The sequence below is a fragment of the Oncorhynchus kisutch genome, linkage group LG14, assembly GCF_002021735.2.
Source record: "Oncorhynchus kisutch isolate 150728-3 linkage group LG14, Okis_V2, whole genome shotgun sequence".
In the NCBI taxonomy this organism is placed as follows: domain Eukaryota; kingdom Metazoa; phylum Chordata; class Actinopteri; order Salmoniformes; family Salmonidae; genus Oncorhynchus; species Oncorhynchus kisutch.
Window position 1 is genome coordinate 22323455 of NC_034187.2, and position 22187 is coordinate 22345641.

The 22187-nt window shown below is 44.5% G+C and overlaps 1 protein-coding gene across 1 annotated transcript in view; it reads left to right on the top strand.

Moving 5' to 3' along the window:
* The window catches only part of LOC109904178 (RNA helicase aquarius-like), a 93465-nt gene that overhangs the window by 17545 nt on the left and 53733 nt on the right, over positions 1 to 22187 (top strand). The window contains exon 5 of the mRNA XM_020501377.2: positions 4108 to 4263. Within this exon, the coding sequence (XP_020356966.2) occupies positions 4115 to 4263 (149 nt within the window). The 5' untranslated portion in view covers positions 4108 to 4114. The remainder of the gene's footprint in view (positions 1 to 4107; positions 4264 to 22187) is intronic.

The window sequence follows — 22187 nt, forward strand, 5'->3', positions numbered from 1 at the left end:
ATAAAAATAGTTTGAGTCTTTCCAACGTGTGTAGTGGTGTTTTATCTAGACCACACCCAATGACCCCTCAGCCTTAACTAGACCCATTGACCCCTACAGACTTAACTAGACCCAATGACCCCGACAGCCTTAACTAGACCCAATGACCCCGACAGCCTTAACTAGACCCAATGACCCCGACAGCCTTAACTAGACCCAATGACCCCTACAGCCTTAACTAGACCCAATGACCCCTACAGCCTTAACTAGACCCAATGACCCGTACAGCCTTAACTAGACCCAATGACCCCTACAGCATTAATTGCTGGTGACACTGTCTGTGATTTATTTAGAATTCAAAGACACTTAACCAGCATGGCTACCACATTCGCAGCAATACACCATCCCATCTGGTTTGCACTTAGTGGAACTATCATTTGTTTTGACCCAACACACCTCCAGGCTGATCTGGCCTCTACAATCACCCGATCTCAACCCAATTGAGATGGTTTGGGATGAGTTGGACCGCAGAGTGAAGGAAAAGCAGCCAACAAGTGCTCAGCATATGTGGGAACTCCTTCAAGGCTTTTGGAAAAGCATTCCAGGAGAAGCTGGTTGAGAGATTACCAAGAGTGTGCAAAGTTGTCATTAAGGCAAAGGGTGGCTACTTTGAAAAATCTAAAATATATTCTTACACTTTTTTGGTTACTGCATTATTCCATGTTTTATTTCATAGTTCTGATGTCTTGAAGAAAATAGTAAAACAAAGAAAAACCCTTGAATGACTAGGTATGTCCGAAACCTTTGACTGGAACTGTATATACAAAGGTATGTGGACACCCCTTCAAATTAGTGGGTTCGGCTATTTCAGCCACTCCCGTCGCTGACAGGTGTATAACTCCATAGCCAAACATTGGCAGTAGAATAGCCTTACTGAAGATCTCAGTGACTTTCATTGTGGCACTGTAATAGGATGCCACCTTTCCAACAAGTCAGTGCGTCAAATTTCTGCCTCGCTAGAGCTGCCACGGTCAACTGTAAGTGATGATATTGTGAAGTGAAAACGTCTACGAGCAACGACGGCTCAGCCGGGAAGTGGTAGCAAGCTCACAGAATGGGACCGCCGGGTGCTGATGCACGTAGCACAAATATTGTCCTCGGCTGCAACACTCACTACCGAGTTCCAAAATACCTCTGGAAGCAACGTCAGCACAAGAACTGTACGTTGGGAGCTTCATGAAATGGGTTTCCATGGCCAAGCAGCTGCACACAAGCCTAAGATCGGCATGCGCAATGACAGGCGTCGGCTGGAGTGGTATGAAGCTCGCCGCCATTGGACTCTGAAGTAGTGGAAACGCGTTCTCTGGAGTGATGAATCATTTTTCACCATTTGGTAGTCCGACGGACGAATCTGGGTTTGGCAGATGCCAGGATAACACTACCTGTCCCAATGCATAGTGCCAACTGTAAAGTTTGGTGGATGAGTAATAATGGTCTGGTGCTGTTTTTCATGGTTCAGGCCCCTTAGTTCCAGTGAAGGGAAATCTTTGAATTGGAACGCCGACTGCAAGCCAGGCATAATCACCCAACATCTTTGCCTGACCTCACTAATGCTGTTGGTGCTGAATTGAGGCAAGTCCCCGCAACAAAGTTCCAACATCTAGGGGTAAGCCTTTACAGAGGAGTGGAGGCTGTTATAGCAGCAAAGGGGGACTAACTCCAAATTTTATTGCCCATGATTTTGGAATGATATGTTAAAAATATGTAGAGTTATATAACTTGTGCTATTTTTTTCATGACTTTATGAACCACCTCAAATGTGTTATTTATTATTGTCAGTCTGCGTTAAAGACCAAAATAGACCCCTTGGTCTAAAATAGTTCCAACTTCATTAAATATTTATTCAGTGCTCATGCAGCAGCCGTTTTCACTAGCTCTGATCTTGCTGTCAGAATAACTAACTATAGCTTTGAGACTCAGGCTATATAAGTACAAATCTCAGTTAACACAGAACCAAAGGCTTGCGTAAGTGGTCAGATGCTTGATTAAGTTCTTGGTCCATAAGTGTTAAGAGAAGAGAGAGAACGAGGATCGGAAACGGAACGAAGAACTCCACACTTTCTCTTTGCAAGTTACGGTCTATGGGCCAAATTTCCCCTCCCATCCGCAATTCTAAAGATGCGTGCAAAATCATGATTTGTGCATATAACCAGTGATGGAAAAACCCAAGAACCGGAGCTAATGCCGCCCGTTATCTCACGCATCCCGCATCTACGGTACCATTTATGAAGTCTGTCAATGAGAGATTATATCAGTATGAATAGCCTCAGGCCATACGTCAGAGCAGGAGCCTCAAGGAGTCTGCAGATACGTATTCTTTAGCCACTGGTAACCATCTTAGCTCAAAGAATGTCAATGGAAACCACAACAAATAGGCCTAGTGATACAAAATATACAGTACATGGGTAGATTCAGTTGTGTTGATTAAATGGGCAGATATTGCTGTAAAAACCTTGATTCTGGCCCTACCTACCCTTAGCTCACTGAAGGATGCAGATATGGTCATCTTCTGTTTAAAAACAGACCAGTTTTCTCCTGTTTCGTGCCGACTGAACACAGGCCCTTGTTGCGTAGAGCAGAGCCAGTGAGAATGGCGTGAGTTTGAAGTATGAGGAGTGGATGTGTCGACTCTGGAATAGCACAACTGCATTCTGCAGATCAGCTAAAGCTAGCTACAGTACCAGGACGAGAGGCTGTCTACAACATGCACGCTGACTGAATCAACATTCACCCCTTTCTTCCTTCCTCCCGGTCCAATGACGAGGAATGAGAAACCTGGGGAAACTAATTAACACTGTACTGTATAGGCAATAGGATGAACAATTATTATCTTTTCTCAATGGTCAACCAAGGGTAGTTTACAGTGACATTAATATACATTACATTGCCTTTTAATTTAAAAAAATATAAACCTCCCCCTTAATTAGATATTGAAATACTGTGTATATGAAGGACAGAGGTATATAGAGTGCTTTTGTGGAAGTTGAAAGCACTTTATGACTAAATGGGTCAGTTCTGTCTCTGTCTCTCTCTCTTTGGCAGTCTCCTGGGACGGGAGAGCAGAGGGCTGCTTTTGTGACGAGGGAAACAAGTTCACCACTTTTTAATTTGATCGTCATCAACAGGTGTAGTTCTGTTTACGAATCATCTGCTGTGAGGCTTAGCAAGAGACCTATTTAAGAGTTAAAGTTTCACTCTGACACACACGCACAACAGTGTCTGGGTGACATGGATGATAGCATGGCCAGGTGCCACTGCCACCCACAACTCGTCTTTCTGGTTTGTTGTGGTGGCACACCGGGATGCCTGACTAGACAAAAGATGACTCGGTTTTCTGTATTTTTGTCTTTTTTTTTTTTTAAAGCAAACTATTGTGTTTATTTTACACTCTTTGTTTGACAAGTGTAGGTAACTTATGTCTTGTTTAAAAATATGGAAATTCAATATTTTTTTGTATGTGAATATTTTAAGCCATTGAAACTGACAACTTTATATTGACCAATGCAGCTCCAATTCCTGTTATACCTTGTCAATGTTATTACATGTATTAGAGAAGACTGCAATTTGGTCCTTCTGGCTATTAGCTTCCATCGTCTCAGCAACCAAAACTATTAATAGCCAGCTTTGAGTTTGGGTTCTTAAACTTTAGATTTGATTATTCACTTCAAGCCTACTGGCTTGTTGCTTGCAGCTGATACTGATTTGTGCATGAAGGGTTTGAAACTATTTTCCCTAGGCTGTGATGTCACAGGTTTAGGCTTCAGTTCTCCTCGCTACATTAACATTTCTCCTCGGAATGACTTGATATGACCCTCAGATCACGACACTGATATTATCTGGCTATGGACAGGCAGGCAATGTTCAGGGAAGGTTGAGGCTATTATCATCGTAGGAATATGGCATAACAGTGTTTGTATAGGGTTGTTGTTACTAGTTTGATACTGTACCAGGCCTCCAGGTACGATGAGAGAATGGTTCGTTGTTGGAATGAGTTCCAGGAATATAACCGCTCTTCTATGGTCCAATTCAACTGACTGAAAGGGACCTGATACTGTTTGCTTTCTCAAGGTAAACTATGGATGGATGTGGTATATGTTGTGTTCTGGTATGGGCGTGTGAACGACGTACTGGCCAGGAGGCTGGAGCTGCTCAGAGAGGTGGGCAGTCTGCAAGAGAGTCTGGACCTACACCTGTGAGACCGACAGACACTTCTACCTCTACCAGGTCAGTACAGGAGGGGGGGTTTGCGGATAATAGATGTGAATGTGTGTGACATTAGACTAAAGGTAAGGCATTTTCCAGATTAATTAGTCATTCCTGATATCCCGACCTGCAAAAGTTGGTAATAAAATGTGTCACTAAAATAAAAATGAAAGGAGGTGAGATGCTGCCGATCTCATCCCAGTGCAATAAGTGTCCTTATCTTTCTTCCTCTTCAAATCCGCTTCGACGGCAAATACCAAAATATTATACCATATCCTCCATTTATTTCTGTCACCTAATTGCCAAAAGAAATGCCACAACAGACCAAGTCTGTCAAGATCAAGTCAAATGTTATTGGTCACATACACATGGTTAGCAGATGGTAATGCTAGTGTAGTGAAATGCTTGTGCTTCTAGTTCTGACCATGCAGTAATATCTAACAAGTAATCTAACAATTTCACAACAACTACCTTTTACACACAAGTGTAAAGGAAAAAGGAATGAATAAGAATATGTACATATAAATATATGGATGCGCGATGGCCGTGCGGCATAGGCAAGATGCAGTAGATGGTATAGAGTACAGTATATACATATGAGATGAGTAATGTAGGGTATGTAAACATGATATAAAGTGGCATTGTTTAAAGTGACTAGTGAGAGCTAGTGGCTAGAGATTTGAGTCAGTATGTTGGCAGCAGCCACTCAATTTTAGGGATGGATGTTTAACATGATGGCCTTGAGATAGAAGCTGTTTTTTTAGTCCCTCGGTCCCAGCTTTGATGCACCTGTACTAACCTCACCTTCTGGATGATAGCGGGGTGAACAGGCAGTGGCTCAAGGTGGTTGATGATCGTGATGATCTTTTTGGCCTTCCTGTGACATCGGGTGGTGTAGGTGGCCTGGAGGGCAGGTAGTTTGCCCCCGGTGATGCGTTGTGCAGACCTCACTACCCTCTGGAGAGCCTTACGGTTGTGGGCGGAGCAGTTGCCGTACCAGGCGGTTATACAGCCCGACAGGATGCATCTCGATTGTGGCAGCATGCATCAGCAGAAAGGCCCAGAATAGACAACAGAGCCTTTTTAACAAAGAGGAGACAACCCAAGGCAACTGTCATCTTAAGAGGACCTGAGAGAGCTCATAAAATAGCCCAGATCTAAAATCAAGAAGAGTGGAGTGGATATCTCACTGAGGCGGCATCCTGTCAGTAAGAGGAGACTGGAAGACACAGCAGGGAGGCTGGCAGTAGGGTGTAGAGGGGATACAGAAGAGGGAAGCTGGCAGTGGGGTGTAGAGGGGAGAGTAGGGTTGAATATTGTATTTGACAAATGTTCAGTTTAAAACATATAAATATGTCTGTATTTGGTAAGAGCTTTGATCGTCATTAAAATTCAAGCCTGATGCTACCTGAGCCTGATGACCTATACATGACATTTTAGACATTTTATGGGCCCTACATTAAAGACCTTTAATGAGCCCGAGCCCAAGCCCAAAAAAAGCCCAAATGATTGCGCCGTTATCCAATACATAGCCTATCATATATAAGCTACCGCACATTACACACGACATAAAAGCCCATAGATGTAGCTATGCTCTCTTGGGTAAATAAATTAAACTAGCTCCAGTAGGCTAATCTTTTTGTATGGACCGTATTACTGTCCTTTATTGTATTATACTGTAATATATATACTGGAATTACACACCTCATTCAAACCATGAAGCTGGGAAAGAACGTGATGCTAGTGCAGGACATGCGGCCTACAAAGATACAATTATAGACTTGCGAATTTGAGTTTAAATGAAATCAGTTTAGTTGTCCTCATGTTCATCATTGTAATGACATGCTTGAATAATATAGGACTAGAATAAGATGCAGACGGCTGTCATTTCTCTTCACGGATATTGAATGGTTATGAACAAATAACTGCTATAGCCTACCGCCATCGAGTTCTCTTTCAAACTCCCTGTGAGTTCAATTGGCTGCTGTATTTAACATGCTGCATTTAACATGCTGCATTTAACATGCTGCAAACAAGAGCTTGCATCCCTCTTCGACTGATCTATTAGTATAAGAAACAATAAAAATGTAGAGCATGCTATTCTAGTATTTCTTTTCATGGGACTACACGAGCTAAGGAAAGATATTTAAGGAGAGAGGCCAGCGGAGTGCAAGTGTGTATTGCGCAAGAGACAGAGGCTATAAGTAGAGGCTAATGCATAACCCATCATTCATTAGCTAAATATAAGACTAATACTGCATTGAATGTATTACCTGAAAGAGGTAGGCTAAGACATCTATCTACACATCAGTGTACAAAACATTAAGGAAATCTGCTCTTTCCATGACATAGACTGACAAGGTGAATCCAGGTGAAAGCAATGATCCCTTATTGTGTAACTTGTTAAATTCACTTCAATCAATGTAGATGAAGGGGAGGAGACCGGTTAAATAAAGATTTTTAAGCCTTGAGACATGGATTGTGTATGTATGCCATTCTCAGGGTGAATGAGCAAGACAAGATTTGAGTGCCTTTGAACGGGGTATGGTAGTAGGTGTCAAGAATTGCACCGCTGTTGGGTTTATCATGCTCTACAGTTTCCCCTGTGTATCAAGAATGGTCCACAACCCAAAGGACATCCAGGCAACTTGACACAACTGTGGGAAGCATTGGAGTCAATATGGGCCAGCATCCCTGTGGAACGCTTTCGACACCTTGTAGAGTCCATGTCCTGACGAATTGAGGCTGTTCTGAGGGCAAAAGGAGGAGGGGTGCAACTCAATATTAGGAAGGTGTTCCTAATGTTTTGTGTGTGTGTGTGTGTGTGTGTGTGTGTGTGCATATACAGTGGGGAGAACAAGTATTTGATACAATGCTGATTTTGCAGGTTTTCCTACTTACAAAGCATGTAGAGGTCTGTAATTTTTATCATAGGTACACTTCAACTGTGAGAGATGGAATCTAAAACAAAAATCCAGAAAATCACATTGTATGATTTTTAAGTAATTAATTTGATTTTATTGCAAAACCAAAATATCAACACTTTACAAATATCTTTGTTTAGCCAACTTGGATCTATTTGCTAGCTTAGAGGGTAGAACAGTTGAATAGTTACAGGGGAGAGGAGGGGGATGAATGAGCCAATTGTAAACTGGGGATTATTTGGTGACTGTGATGGTTTAAGGGCCAGAATGGGAATTTAGCCAGAACACTGACGTTAACACCCCTACTCTTACAATAAGTGCCATGGGATCTTTAATGACCTCAGAGAGTCAGGACACCCGTTTAATGTCCCATCCGAAAGACAGCACCCTACATAGGGTAGTGTCCCCAATCATTGCCATGGGACATTGGGACATTTTTTTTTAGACCAGAGGAAAGATTGCCTCCTGGCCCTCCAACACCACTTCCAGCAGCATCTGGTCTCCCATCCAGGAACTGACCAGTACCAACCCTGTTTAGCTTCAGATGCAAGCCAGCAGTGGTATGCAACTGTGTTTGTCTTTGAGTGAGAATGCACGTGTGCGGCATACCAAAAAGAGCCAGACCTGTAACATCCAGGGGGTCTGTCTGCTGCTGTCCTCTCTCTCCCCGCTGCAGGTGATGTCTCACTGGGAAGAGTACATTTTCAAGGTCAGGTCTAAGCAGGGTGAAGGCCGAAGCCATGGCCACACACTTCCCCTTCCACAAGTACTTCTCCAACGCCCCCCAGCCTGTGTTCCACGGTCGCTCCTATGATGAAGACATGGACTTCGCTGAGGGTTGCTACCAACACATCAAGAATAGATTTACCCAGCTGGAGGCAGGCCACACACACATCACATGTTTACCTAGCTAAAGGGACATACACCATGAAGATCCTCACTCTGTCAGAGATAAACATGTCACAAACAAACAGGCTCTTGAACAAACACACACATACCATATTCATCCCAGTCAGCGGTTAATTATGTCACACACACACACACCATGTCAGCAGTTCGGATGTTGCTCACAGGTCGTTAGCCATCTTTGTGTGTGTGGTGAAGTGGGAGTTGGAACGCTGAACACGTGATTCTCTTTCTACAACTGATGCCATGACAGGTCTGCCCAGGCTCTCTCTCCCACTCCTACTGGAGAAGTAGCCACTGTGACATCGCACTGCATCACATTTCAACAGTTTTTTTTGTGTTTCTGTTGTGATATTAGGAGTTTGTAATGTGATGGGGATATAGTGAGTTTCTTCCTTTTCATTCTTTTCCACCCTCTTTGTTAAATCTCTCTTTCACACACTCACTCACTCACTCATTCCCTCTGTTTGAGTGTGTTCTGTGAGACATTGGTTGGAATTACATGGTGATTTGGTGACATGTCACCCCGTGCCCCCTCCCCCTCCTCCCCTGACCCCATTGGCAGTGACACAGGACCTGCTGTCTGTCTCCCCAGATGCGGATGGAAGGTTATAGGGCCTTTCACTCACCCTGCACTCCCTACACATAATTTACCGGACATTTGAGAAATTTACCGGACCCATATGCATTGGGTACGTAACCTGATCTGGGTGTCCACCCACCGAGCTCAGAATGACAGAAATCACATTTAGATTATGCTAATTCATATTAAAAGAACATGTGCGGCTGGCTTCCGGGTTGGATTGCGCGCTGTGCGGCTTGGTTGGGTTGTGTATCGGAGGATGCATGACTTTCAACCTTCGTCTCTCCCGAGCCCGTACGGGAGTTGTAGAGATGAGACAAGATAGTAGCTACTAAAAACAATTGGATACCACGAAAAAGGGGTAAAAAAATAAAACACTTTTAAAAAAGTGGGCGGGTGTTAAGGTGCGCGGTTTGGCGGGTCATGTTTTAGAGAACGCATGACTCGACCTTCATACTGAGTACTGAGTTCTTAACTTGAAATATGAAATATCCTTATTCATCATATCAGAACTGAGGGTATTGAAATCTACTGAGTGAGAAAGTTTACATTCTGCCAGAACATGTTATTGTTAGATATCAGCTATTCTATGGAGAGCAGAAGAGCGACAGTCTGGTTCAAGTCAATAGGACAGCCGTGAGTTGGGGAGGTGTAAGATAAAGTGAGAAAGAACAGGCATCACTAAAGTCCTGTCTAGAACAGAGATGTATTGGCTGTCCAGATGTGTGAGGAGGAGACTCAGCATTAGGAGGAAGGTATAAATATATGTGCTTGTGTAATTATGTCTTTGTCTTTGCAGCCGTTTGACCCAGTGGGTGAATAAACTTGGTTGGAGCTTTTCGTAGTCGTCCGTTTGTTTTTTACTCTCTTTATTAAGAACCTGACAGCCTCTCCCAAGCCCGTTGAGGAGTTGCAGTGATGAGACAAGATCGTAATTTGATATGATGAAATTCGGGAGAATTTTTTTTTTCTTTTTTTTGAAAGACGAGAAATATAATATGCAACATCTAGCATGGGTTGCTAATATGACTAGGATTATGCCTTTGGCTACTGGACAATTAAATAATTTTTATATAAAATAATTGCCTCCACGGTAATGGTCTAATTTTGGCTAGGCTATGCCTCATAAGACATGCCTCATAATATGTAGTAAACGTTCAGGTTTCAAACAATTAAGTAAATCAAATGAAATGTGTTTTGTCACATACACATGCTTAGCAGATGTTAATGCAAGTGTAGCGAAGTACTTGTGCTTCTAATTCCGACAGTGCAGTAATATCAAACAAATAATCGAACAGTTCCCCAACAACTATCTAATACACACAAATCTAAAGGGGTGAATGAGAATATGTACATGTAAGTATATGGATGAGCGATGGCCGAGCGCATAGGCTTGGTGCAATAGATGGTATAAAGTACAGTATATACATGTGACATGAGTAATGTAAGATATGTAAACATTATTAAAGTGGCATTATTTAGAGTGCATTGTATAAAGTGACTAGTGATCCATTTATTAAAGTGGCCAGTGATTGGTTCTCAATGTAGGCAGCAGCCTCTCTGAGTTAGTGATTGCTGTTTAGCAGTCTGATGGCCTTGAGATAGAAGCTGTTTTTCAGTCTCTCGGTCCCAGCTTTGATGCACCTGTACTGACCTTGCCTTCTGGATGGTAATGGTGTGAACAGGCAGTGGCTCGAGTGGTTGATGTCCTTGATGATCTTTTTGGCCTTCCTGTGACATCAGGTGCTGTAGGTGTCATGGAGGGCAGATAGTTTGTCGCCAGTGATGCGTTATGCAGACCGCACCACCCTCTGGAGAGCCTTGCGGTTGAGGGCGGTGCAGCTACCGTACCAGGTGGTGATGCACCCCGACAGGATGCTCTTGATTGTGCATCTGTAAAAGTTTGTCAGGGTTTTGGGTGACAAGCCACATTTTTTCAGCCTCCTGAGTTTGAAGAGGCGCTGTTGCGCCGCCTTCACCACATTGTCTGTGTGTGTGGACCATTTCAGTTTGTCAATGATGTGTACACAGAGGGAACTTAAAACTTTCCACCTTCTCCACTGATGTCCCTTCGATGTGGATATAGGAGTGCTCCCTCTGCTGTTTCCTGAAGTCCACGATCATCTCCTTTGTTTTGTTGACGTTGAGTGAGAGATTGTTTTCCTGACACCGCACTCCGAGTGCCCTCAACTCCTCCCTGTAGGCTGTTTTGTCATTGTTGGTAATCAAGCTCACTACTGTTGTCATCTGCAGACTTGATGATTGAGTTGGAGGCTTGCATGGCCATGCAGTCATGAGTGGGCAGGGAATACAGGAGGGGGCTGAGCATGAACCTTTGTGGGGCCCCAGTGTTGAGCGTCAGCGAAGTGGAGATGTTGTTTCCTACCTTCACCACCTGGGGGCGGCCCGTCAAAGTCCAGGACCCAATTGCACAGAGCGGGGTTGAGACCCAGGGCCTCCAGTTTGATGATGAGCTCGGATGGTACTATGGCGTTGAATGCTGAGCTGTAGTCAATGAACAGCATTCTTACATAGGTCTTCCTTTTGTCCAGATGGTATAGGGCAGTGTGATGGTGATTGTGTTGTCTGTGGACCTGTTGGGGCGGTATGCAAACTGAAGTGGGTCTAGGGTGGCCGGTACAGTGGAGGTCTCTCAAAGCACTTCATGATGACAGAAGTGAGTGCAACTGTAGTCATTTAGTTCAGTTATCTTTGCCTTCTTGGGTATAGGAACAATGGTAGCCATATTGAAGCATGTGGGGACAACAGACTGGGATAGGGAGCAATTGAATATGTCCGTAAACACACCAGACAGCTGGTCTGCACATGCTTTGAGGATGTGGCTAGGGATGCCTTCTGTTCCAGCAGCATTGCGAGGGTTAACATGTTTAAATGTTTTACTCACGTCAGCCAAGGAGAAGGGGGGGGGGGGGGCGCAGTCCTTGTTAGCGAGCCGTGATGGTGGCATTGTATTATCCTCAAAGCGGGCAAAGAAGCTGTTTAGTTCGTCTGGATGCGTGACGTTGGTGTCCGTGACATGGCTGGATTTATTTTTGTAGTCCGTGATTTCCTGTAGACCCTGCCATATAAATACTGTGTCTGAGCCGTTGAATTGCGACTCCACCTTGTCCCTGTACTGGCATTTCGCTTGTTTGATTGCCTTTGGGCGGGAATAGCTACACTCTTTATATTCAGACATATTCCCAGACCTCTTTCCATGGTTAATTACGGTGGATCGCGCTTTCAGATTTGCACGAATAGCACCATCCATCCACGGTTTCTAGTTAATGTAGGTTTTAACAGTCACAGTGGGTACAACATCTTCTTCATAAACGCACTCACCGAGTCAGCGAATAAGTCAATGTTGTTCCCTGAGGCTGACCGGAACATATTCCAGTACTCGTGATCAAAACAATCACAAGTATATGTTTTCAAAATGCATACTGCCTCCAGCTCATTGCAAAGTGGTGTGTGATGTGCTGATGAGGCCTGCCTTCCGTTGCCTATACATTTTCTGTTTGAGATGCTGTAGCAGCAGCTCTCACACTGTCTGGCAGATTTTCCACTCAATGGCTCTGTTTCTATATGCATGTAATAAATTAGATGCATAATGAATATAGTGTACATTTGCTCATTTAATTCAACATAATTATGCAAATTAACCAATAGACCGATGATTATGACCAGTCAAATGTATTTACATCGATTGGTATTTCCATTAATGAATAGGCTTAAAAGCATTATTTCGCAATGGTATTTTTTCTTATTCTCCAGGACAATGGGCCGGCTGTGATTTTATTTATCAGCTTTTACATTTTTTAGCGGCCAAAAGCCGGCTATTACCGGCTAACGGAAACGCTGACATATAAGCACACTCGTATTCAGCCCCTCCTGGTTGCATCCAGTCTTTATATAGAGATAACAATAACATTAGAGATTTATGGGAGCCATACGAAGGCCTTGTAGAAGCAATAAAGAAGTTATTGGATGGAGGTAATATCCTAACATGTGTGGTCTTGATTTATCTGGCATCCCCCGTATCACTGGCTGCATCACATCAGACTGGAGTACTTTACTGTGTTACCTCAGCTCAGCCTCTTCCATTATGGTGCTGCAGAGATATGTCTGTCTCCCCCCGCTCAGAGATGTTAGACTCTCCCTCTAGAATCACAGGAGAAGGAAAGTGATCCGCCTCGGTGTCTGTTGCCTACAAGGAGTGTTTAAAGATTAAGGTTGTGTTTATGAGATGCCATCTAAGCAGACGATGCCATCATACGCACGAACCCACGCATACACGCACACGCTCAGTTTCCCTAAATGAACTCAGCATGTACAGACATCGACCGCTTGGATTGCTCGACATCCATCCCTATGCCGTTTTTCCTATTTTTTTCCTCCACTCTTTCGCTCCTTTCAGTCTGAGGGAAGAAATCCGGCTTCATTTCACCCTTCAACCGCTGAGGAACCACAGGCATTAAAACTAGAGCTAATTTAATATTGCATGTTTTGATTGGGTTTAATATTAATGTTAAAATAGTAAAGCATCTAATATGAGTATTCTCTAGAGTGCACTCAAAGGCTCCGCTTTTTCTTTCAGGAAAACGCCCCCAATCGTGCTTTTCCTATTCAGACCAGGCCTTGGAAGAGAATCTGTTGTGAAGTGCTTCGCTGCTCACTAAGCTTCTATTGAACACTAACCCATACCCTTTAAATTCTCACCCAGCCTGCCTCTGAGGCACCCACTCGGGCCTTATTGCTTAATTATACTACTCTTCACTTTTACGTCCAAGGATGATTGTCTTCCATCATGTATCATCTAATGACAAACATTTGCTCACTGTGGTGCAGCCCTTAGAACCAGTTGTCACTACCTGTCCATGCTGACAATTTAAGCTCTAAACCTAACCCCAGACCTCTGAGCAGTCATCTTACTAGTGTGGGTGGTTGGTCCCGTCCCATCCCCCAATCAGGAGTTCTGTGCCTTTGAGCTGTTGATGAGCGGACTGGACTGTTCCAAGTACCTGCTGGTGTAGGAGGTGGGGCCTCTAAAATGTTATTTAAAATGCAGATACGCCCCCTGCCACCCCCTGCCACCCCCACTAACTCCCTTTTTGATCCAGAATAAATCGAGTCAGAGGCAACTCGACAGTTACACTTCTTATCTTCTGTTTTCAATATGACAACATCCTGATGGAGGACACAGCTCAGATCCTGGCGATTGAGACCTTCATCCCTCCTGCTACAGGTAAATTACTACAGCCAGACCTGAAAACCCAACAGAGCTAAACCCCTTTATTCAGGCCTAAAGCCCATCTTCAGGTCTATACCTGAAAAGAGAATTCCCTGTCACTCAGGATGAATAGGTCCATCCAGTCTTTATAGAGCCCCACAGTGAAGGTGTCGTAATAGCCATAAAACCTTACGGTCAAACAGGGAAATGGTTCCATTCATTCTTCCCATGGGGGATATTAGAAACACTTCAAATAAGGGCTGTGTTTTTTCTAGGCTTACTCTGGTGTGACGTTTTGATAACCTTGTAAATCTCTCTCGGACAAGGGGACTTTTACCAATATACAGTGCATTCGGAAAGTATTCAGACCCCTTGACCTTTTCCATATTTTGTTACAGCCTTATTCTAAAACATTTCCCCTCATCAATCTACACATATTGACAAAGCAAAAACGTTTTTTTTTTAGAAATGTTTGAAAATGTATTAAAATTAAGAAACTGAAATATTACATTTACATAAGTATCCAGACCCTTTACTCAGTACTTTGTTGAAGCACCTTTGGCAACGATTACAGCCTCGAGTCTTCCTGGGTATGATGCTACAAGCTTGGCAAACCTGTATCTGACGTGTTTATCCCATTCTTCTCTGCAGATCCTCTCATTCTCTGTCCGTTCTCTGTTGGATGGGGAGCGTCGCTGCACAGCTTTTTTCAGGTCTTTTTTCAGAGATGTTAGATTGGGTTCAAGTCCGGGATCTGACTTGGCCACTCAAGGACATTCAGAGACTTGTCCTGAAGCCACTCCTGCGTTGTCTTGGCTGTGTGCTTAGGGTCATTGTCCTGTTGGAAGGTGAGCCTTTGACCTAGTCTGAGCACTCTGGAGCAGGTTTTCATCAAGGATCTCTCCGTTCAGCTTTCCCTTGATCCTGACTAGTCTCCCAGTCGCTGCCACTGAAAAACATCCCCGCTGCCACCACCATGCTTCACCGTAGGGATGATGCCAGGTTTCTTCCAGATGTGACGCTTAGCATGCAGGCCAAATGGTTAAATATTGGTTTCATCAGACCAGAGAATCTGGCAAACTCCAAGCGGGCTGTCGTGCATTTTACTGAGCTGTGGCTTCCGTCTGGCCACTACCATAAAGGCCTGATTGGTGGAGTGCTGCGGAGATGGATGTCCTTTTGGAAGGTTCTCCCATCTCCACAGAAGAACTCTGGAGCTCCGTCAGAGTGACAATTGGGTTCTTGGTCGTCTCTCTGACCAAAGCCCTTGTCCCCTGATTTCTCAGATTGGCCGGGCAGCCATCTCTAGGAAGAGTCTTGGTGGTTCCAAACTTCCTCCATTTAAGAATGATGGAGGCCACTGTTCTTTGGGACCTTCAATGCTTCAGACATTTTTTGGTACTCTTCCCCTGGTCTGTTCCTCAACACAATCCTGTCTCGGTGCTCTATGAACAATTTCTCCGATCTCATGGCTTGGATTTTGCTCTGACATGCACTGTCAACCTTATATAGACAAGTGTGTGCCTTTCCAATTCATGTCCAATCCATTGAATTTACCACAGGTGGACTCCAATCAAGTTGTGGAAACATCTCAAGGATGATTAATAGAAACAGAATGCACCCGAGCTCAATTTCGAGTGTCATAGCAAAGGGTCTGAATACTTATGTAAATAAGGTATTTCTGTTTGTTATTTTTAATACATTTGTCATTATGGTGTATTGTGTGTAGGTTGAGGAAAATTTTTATATAATCCAATTTAAAAGAAGGCTGGAACGGAACAAAATGTGCATAAAGGGAAGGGGTCTGAATACTTTCGAATGCACTGTATTCTGCTCTATTTATCCTCGGATTCGTAAATGCTAATTGGCATCAAAGTAGACATGAAAAACTACAAATCCCTTCAAACTCCTGCACATCAGCTCTAGCTGATACCTTTGCTAACAGGTATTGCGTCCATTTAAAACTTGCACAAGACAGTTCACAGAATTGTCCATGTTTCTGGCGCCGACAGAGATAGCCGCCTCGCTTCGCGTTCACAGGAAACTATGCAGTATTTCGTTTTTTATGCATTATTTCCTACATTGTTACCCCGGGAAATCTTATGTTTTATTACATACAGCCGGGAGGAACTATCAGATATAAGCGCAACGTCAACTTAACCAACATTACGACCAGGAATACGCCTTTCCCGAAGCGGATCCTCTGGTCCACCACCCAGGACAATGGATCAGATCCCAGCCGGCGACCCAAAACAACGGAGCCGCAGGAGGGGCAGAAGAAGCAGTCTTCTGGTCAGGCTCCATAGATGGGCACATCGCATCTGCTCCCAAGTTTACTACTCGCCAACGTCCAGTCTCTTGACAACAGAGATGAAATCAGAGCAAAGGTTGACTTCCAGAGAGACATCAGAGACTAACGTTCTTTGTTTCACGGAAACATGGCTCACTCGAGACACGGTATCGGAGTCTGTACAGCCACCTGGTTTCTTCATGTATCGCGCCAACAGAAACAATCATCTCTCTGGTAAGAAGGGTGGGGGGGTATGCCTTATGATTAACGAGACTTGGTATGATCATAATAGCATACAGGAACTCAGGAACCTGCTCACCTGACCTAGAATCCCTTACAATCAAATGTCGATCGCATTATCTACCAAGAGAATTCTCTTCAATTATAATCACAACCGTCTATATCCCCCCAAGCAGACACATCAATGGCCCTGAATGAACTTCATTGAACTCTATGTAAACTGGAAGCCACATATCCTGAGGCTGCATTCATTGTTGCTGGGGATTTTGACAAGGCTAATCTGAAAACAAGACTCCCAAAATGTTATCAGCATATCAAATGTGCTACCCGGGCGGAAAGAATCCTGGACCATTGTTACTCTAACTTCCGCGACGCATACAAAGCCCTGCCCCACCCTCCTTTCGGAAAATCTGACCACGACTCCATTTTGTTGCTCCCAGCCAGAAACTAAAACAGGAAACGCCCATGCTCAGGTCTGTTCAACGCTGGTCCGACAAATCTGGTTCCACATTTCAAGATTGCTTCGATCACTTGAACTGGGATATGTTCCGCATAGTGTTGGACAATTACATTGATGAATACGCTGATTCGGTGAGTGAGTTTATTAGCAAGTGCATAGGTGATGTTGTACCCACAGCAACTATTAAAACCTTCCCCAACCAGAAACCGTGGATTGATGGCAGCATTCGTGCAAAACTGAAAGCGCGAACCACTGCTTTTAACCAGGGCAAGGCAACCGGAAACATGAACGAATACAAACAGTGTAGCTATTCCCTCATCAAGGCAATCAAACAAGCTAAGCATCTGTATAGAGGCAAGGTAGAGTCTCAATTCAACGGCTCAGACATGAGAGGTATGTGGCAGGGTCTACAGTCAATCACGGACTACAAAAAGAAAACCAGCCCCATCGCTTTGAGGACAATACAGTGCCAACGATACGGTCCGCTACCAAAACCTGCACCGCAGCTAATGTGAGAAAAGCATTTAAACGTGTTAATCCTCGTAAAGCTGCTGGCCCAGACGGCATCCTTAGCCGCGTCCTGAGAGCATGCGCAAACCAGCTGGTTTGTCAATCCTTATCCCAGTCTGCTGTTCCCACATGCTTCAAGAGGGCCACTATTGTTTCAGTTCCCAAGAAAGCTAAGGCAACTGAGCTAAATGACTATCGCCCCGTAGCACTCACCTCCGTCGTCATGAGGGGCTTTGAGAGACTAGTCAAGGATCATATCACCTCCACCCTACCTGACACCCTAGACCCACTCCAATTTGCTTGCCGCCCCAATAGATCCACAGACGACGCAATCACACTGCACACTGCCCTAACCCATCTGGACAAGAGGAATACCTATGTAAGAATGCTGTTCATCGACTACAGCTCAACATTTAACACCATAGTACTCTCCAATCTCGTCATTAAGCTCGAGACTCTGGGTCTCGACCCCGCCCTGTGCAACTGGGTCCTGGACTTCCTGACGGGCTGCCCCCAGAGGGTAGGAAACAACATCTCCACCCCACTGATCCTCAACACTGGGGCCCCACAAGGGTGCGTCCTCAGCCCTCTCCTGTACTCCCTGTTCACCCATGAGTTGTGGAAACATCTCAAGGATGATTAATAGAAACAGAATGCACCCGAGCTCAATTTCGAGTGTCATAGCAAAGGGTCTGAATACTTATGTAAATAAGGTATTTCTGTTTGTTATTTTTAATACATTTGTCATTATGGTGTATTGTGTGTAGGTTGAGGAAAATTTTTATATAATCCAATTTAAAAGAAGGCTGGAACGGAACAAAATGTGCATAAAGGGAAGGGGTCTGAATACTTTCGAATGCACTGTATTCTGCTCTATTTATCCTCGGATTCGTAAATGCTAATTGGCATCAAAGTAGACATGAAAAACTACAAATCCCTTCAAACTCCTGCACATCAGCTCTAGCTGATACCTTTGCTAACAGGTATTGCGTCCATTTAAAACTTGCACAAGACAGTTCACAGAATTGTCCATGTTTCTGGCGCCGACAGAGATAGCCGCCTCGCTTCGCGTTCACAGGAAACTATGCAGTATTTCGTTTTTTATGCATTATTTCCTACATTGTTACCCCGGGAAATCTTATGTTTTATTACATACAGCCGGGAGGAACTATCAGATATAAGCGCAACGTCAACTTAACCAACATTACGACCAGGAATACGCCTTTCCCGAAGCGGATCCTCTGGTCCACCACCCAGGACAATGGATCAGATCCCAGCCGGCGACCCAAAACAACGGAGCCGCAGGAGGGGCAGAAGAAGCAGTCTTCTGGTCAGGCTCCATAGATGGGCACATCGCATCTGCTCCCAAGTTTACTACTCGCCAACGTCCAGTCTCTTGACAACAGAGATGAAATCAGAGCAAAGGTTGACTTCCAGAGAGACATCAGAGACTAACGTTCTTTGTTTCACGGAAACATGGCTCACTCGAGACACGGTATCGGAGTCTGTACAGCCACCTGGTTTCTTCATGTATCGCGCCAACAGAAACAATCATCTCTCTGGTAAGAAGGGTGGGGGGGTATGCCTTATGATTAACGAGACTTGGTATGATCATAATAGCATACAGGAACTCAGGAACCTGCTCACCTGACCTAGAATCCCTTACAATCAAATGTCGATCGCATTATCTACCAAGAGAATTCTCTTCAATTATAATCACAACCGTCTATATCCCCCCAAGCAGACACATCAATGGCCCTGAATGAACTTCATTGAACTCTATGTAAACTGGAAGCCACATATCCTGAGGCTGCATTCATTGTTGCTGGGGATTTTGACAAGGCTAATCTGAAAACAAGACTCCCAAAATGTTATCAGCATATCAAATGTGCTACCCGGGCGGAAAGAATCCTGGACCATTGTTACTCTAACTTCCGCGACGCATACAAAGCCCTGCCCCGCCCTCCTTTCGGAAAATCTGACCACGACTCCATTTTGTTGCTCCCAGCCAGAAACTAAAACAGGAAACGCCCATGCTCAGGTCTGTTCAACGCTGGTCCGACAAATCTGGTTCCACATTTCAAGATTGCTTCGATCACTTGAACTGGGATATGTTCCGCATAGTGTTGGACAATTACATTGATGAATACGCTGATTCGGTGAGTGAGTTTATTAGCAAGTGCATAGGTGATGTTGTACCCACAGCAACTATTAAAACCTTCCCCAACCAGAAACCGTGGATTGATGGCAGCATTCGTGCAAAACTGAAAGCGCGAACCACTGCTTTTAACCAGGGCAAGGCAACCGGAAACATGAACGAATACAAACAGTGTAGCTATTCCCTCATCAAGGCAATCAAACAAGCTAAGCATCTGTATAGAGGCAAGGTAGAGTCTCAATTCAACGGCTCAGACATGAGAGGTATGTGGCAGGGTCTACAGTCAATCACGGACTACAAAAAGAAAACCAGCCCCATCGCTTTGAGGACAATACAGTGCCAACGATACGGTCCGCTACCAAAACCTGCACCGCAGCTAATGTGAGAAAAGCATTTAAACGTGTTAATCCTCGTAAAGCTGCTGGCCCAGACGGCATCCTTAGCCGCGTCCTGAGAGCATGCGCAAACCAGCTGGTTTGTCAATCCTTATCCCAGTCTGCTGTTCCCACATGCTTCAAGAGGGCCACTATTGTTTCAGTTCCCAAGAAAGCTAAGGCAACTGAGCTAAATGACTATCGCCCCGTAGCACTCACCTCCGTCGTCATGAGGGGCTTTGAGAGACTAGTCAAGGATCATATCACCTCCACCCTACCTGACACCCTAGACCCACTCCAATTTGCTTGCCGCCCCAATAGATCCACAGACGACGCAATCACACTGCACACTGCCCTAACCCATCTGGACAAGAGGAATACCTATGTAAGAATGCTGTTCATCGACTACAGCTCAACATTTAACACCATAGTACTCTCCAATCTCGTCATTAAGCTCGAGACTCTGGGTCTCGACCCCGCCCTGTGCAACTGGGTCCTGGACTTCCTGACGGGCTGCCCCCAGAGGGTAGGAAACAACATCTCCACCCCACTGATCCTCAACACTGGGGCCCCACAAGGGTGCGTCCTCAGCCCTCTCCTGTACTCCCTGTTCACCCATGAGTTGTGGAAACATCTCAAGGATGATTAATAGAAACAGAATGCACCCGAGCTCAATTTCGAGTGTCATAGCAAAGGGTCTGAATACTTATGTAAATAAGGTATTTCTGTTTGTTATTTTTAATACATTTGTCATTATGGTGTATTGTGTGTAGGTTGAGGAAAATTTTTATATAATCCAATTTAAAAGAAGGCTGGAACGGAACAAAATGTGCATAAAGGGAAGGGGTCTGAATACTTTCGAATGCACTGTATTCTGCTCTATTTATCCTCGGATTCGTAAATGCTAATTGGCATCAAAGTAGACATGAAAAACTACAAATCCCTTCAAACTCCTGCACATCAGCTCTAGCTGATACCTTTGCTAACAGGTATTGCGTCCATTTAAAACTTGCACAAGACAGTTCACAGAATTGTCCATGTTTCTGGCGCCGACAGAGATAGCCGCCTCGCTTCGCGTTCACAGGAAACTATGCAGTATTTCGTTTTTTATGCATTATTTCCTACATTGTTACCCCGGGAAATCTTATGTTTTATTACATACAGCCGGGAGGAACTATCAGATATAAGCGCAACGTCAACTTAACCAACATTACGACCAGGAATACGCCTTTCCCGAAGCGGATCCTCTGGTCCACCACCCAGGACAATGGATCAGATCCCAGCCGGCGACCCAAAACAACGGAGCCGCAGGAGGGGCAGAAGAAGCAGTCTTCTGGTCAGGCTCCATAGATGGGCACATCGCATCTGCTCCCAAGTTTACTACTCGCCAACGTCCAGTCTCTTGACAACAGAGATGAAATCAGAGCAAAGGTTGACTTCCAGAGAGACATCAGAGACTAACGTTCTTTGTTTCACGGAAACATGGCTCACTCGAGACACGGTATCGGAGTCTGTACAGCCACCTGGTTTCTTCATGTATCGCGCCAACAGAAACAATCATCTCTCTGGTAAGAAGGGTGGGGGGGTATGCCTTATGATTAACGAGACTTGGTATGATCATAATAGCATACAGGAACTCAGGAACCTGCTCACCTGACCTAGAATCCCTTACAATCAAATGTCGATCGCATTATCTACCAAGAGAATTCTCTTCAATTATAATCACAACCGTCTATATCCCCCCAAGCAGACACATCAATGGCCCTGAATGAACTTCATTGAACTCTATGTAAACTGGAAGCCACATATCCTGAGGCTGCATTCATTGTTGCTGGGGATTTTGACAAGGCTAATCTGAAAACAAGACTCCCAAAATGTTATCAGCATATCAAATGTGCTACCCGGGCGGAAAGAATCCTGGACCATTGTTACTCTAACTTCCGCGACGCATACAAAGCCCTGCCCCGCCCTCCTTTCGGAAAATCTGACCACGACTCCATTTTGTTGCTCCCAGCCAGAAACTAAAACAGGAAACGCCCATGCTCAGGTCTGTTCAACGCTGGTCCGACAAATCTGGTTCCACATTTCAAGATTGCTTCGATCACTTGAACTGGGATATGTTCCGCATAGTGTTGGACAATTACATTGATGAATACGCTGATTCGGTGAGTGAGTTTATTAGCAAGTGCATAGGTGATGTTGTACCCACAGCAACTATTAAAACCTTCCCCAACCAGAAACCGTGGATTGATGGCAGCATTCGTGCAAAA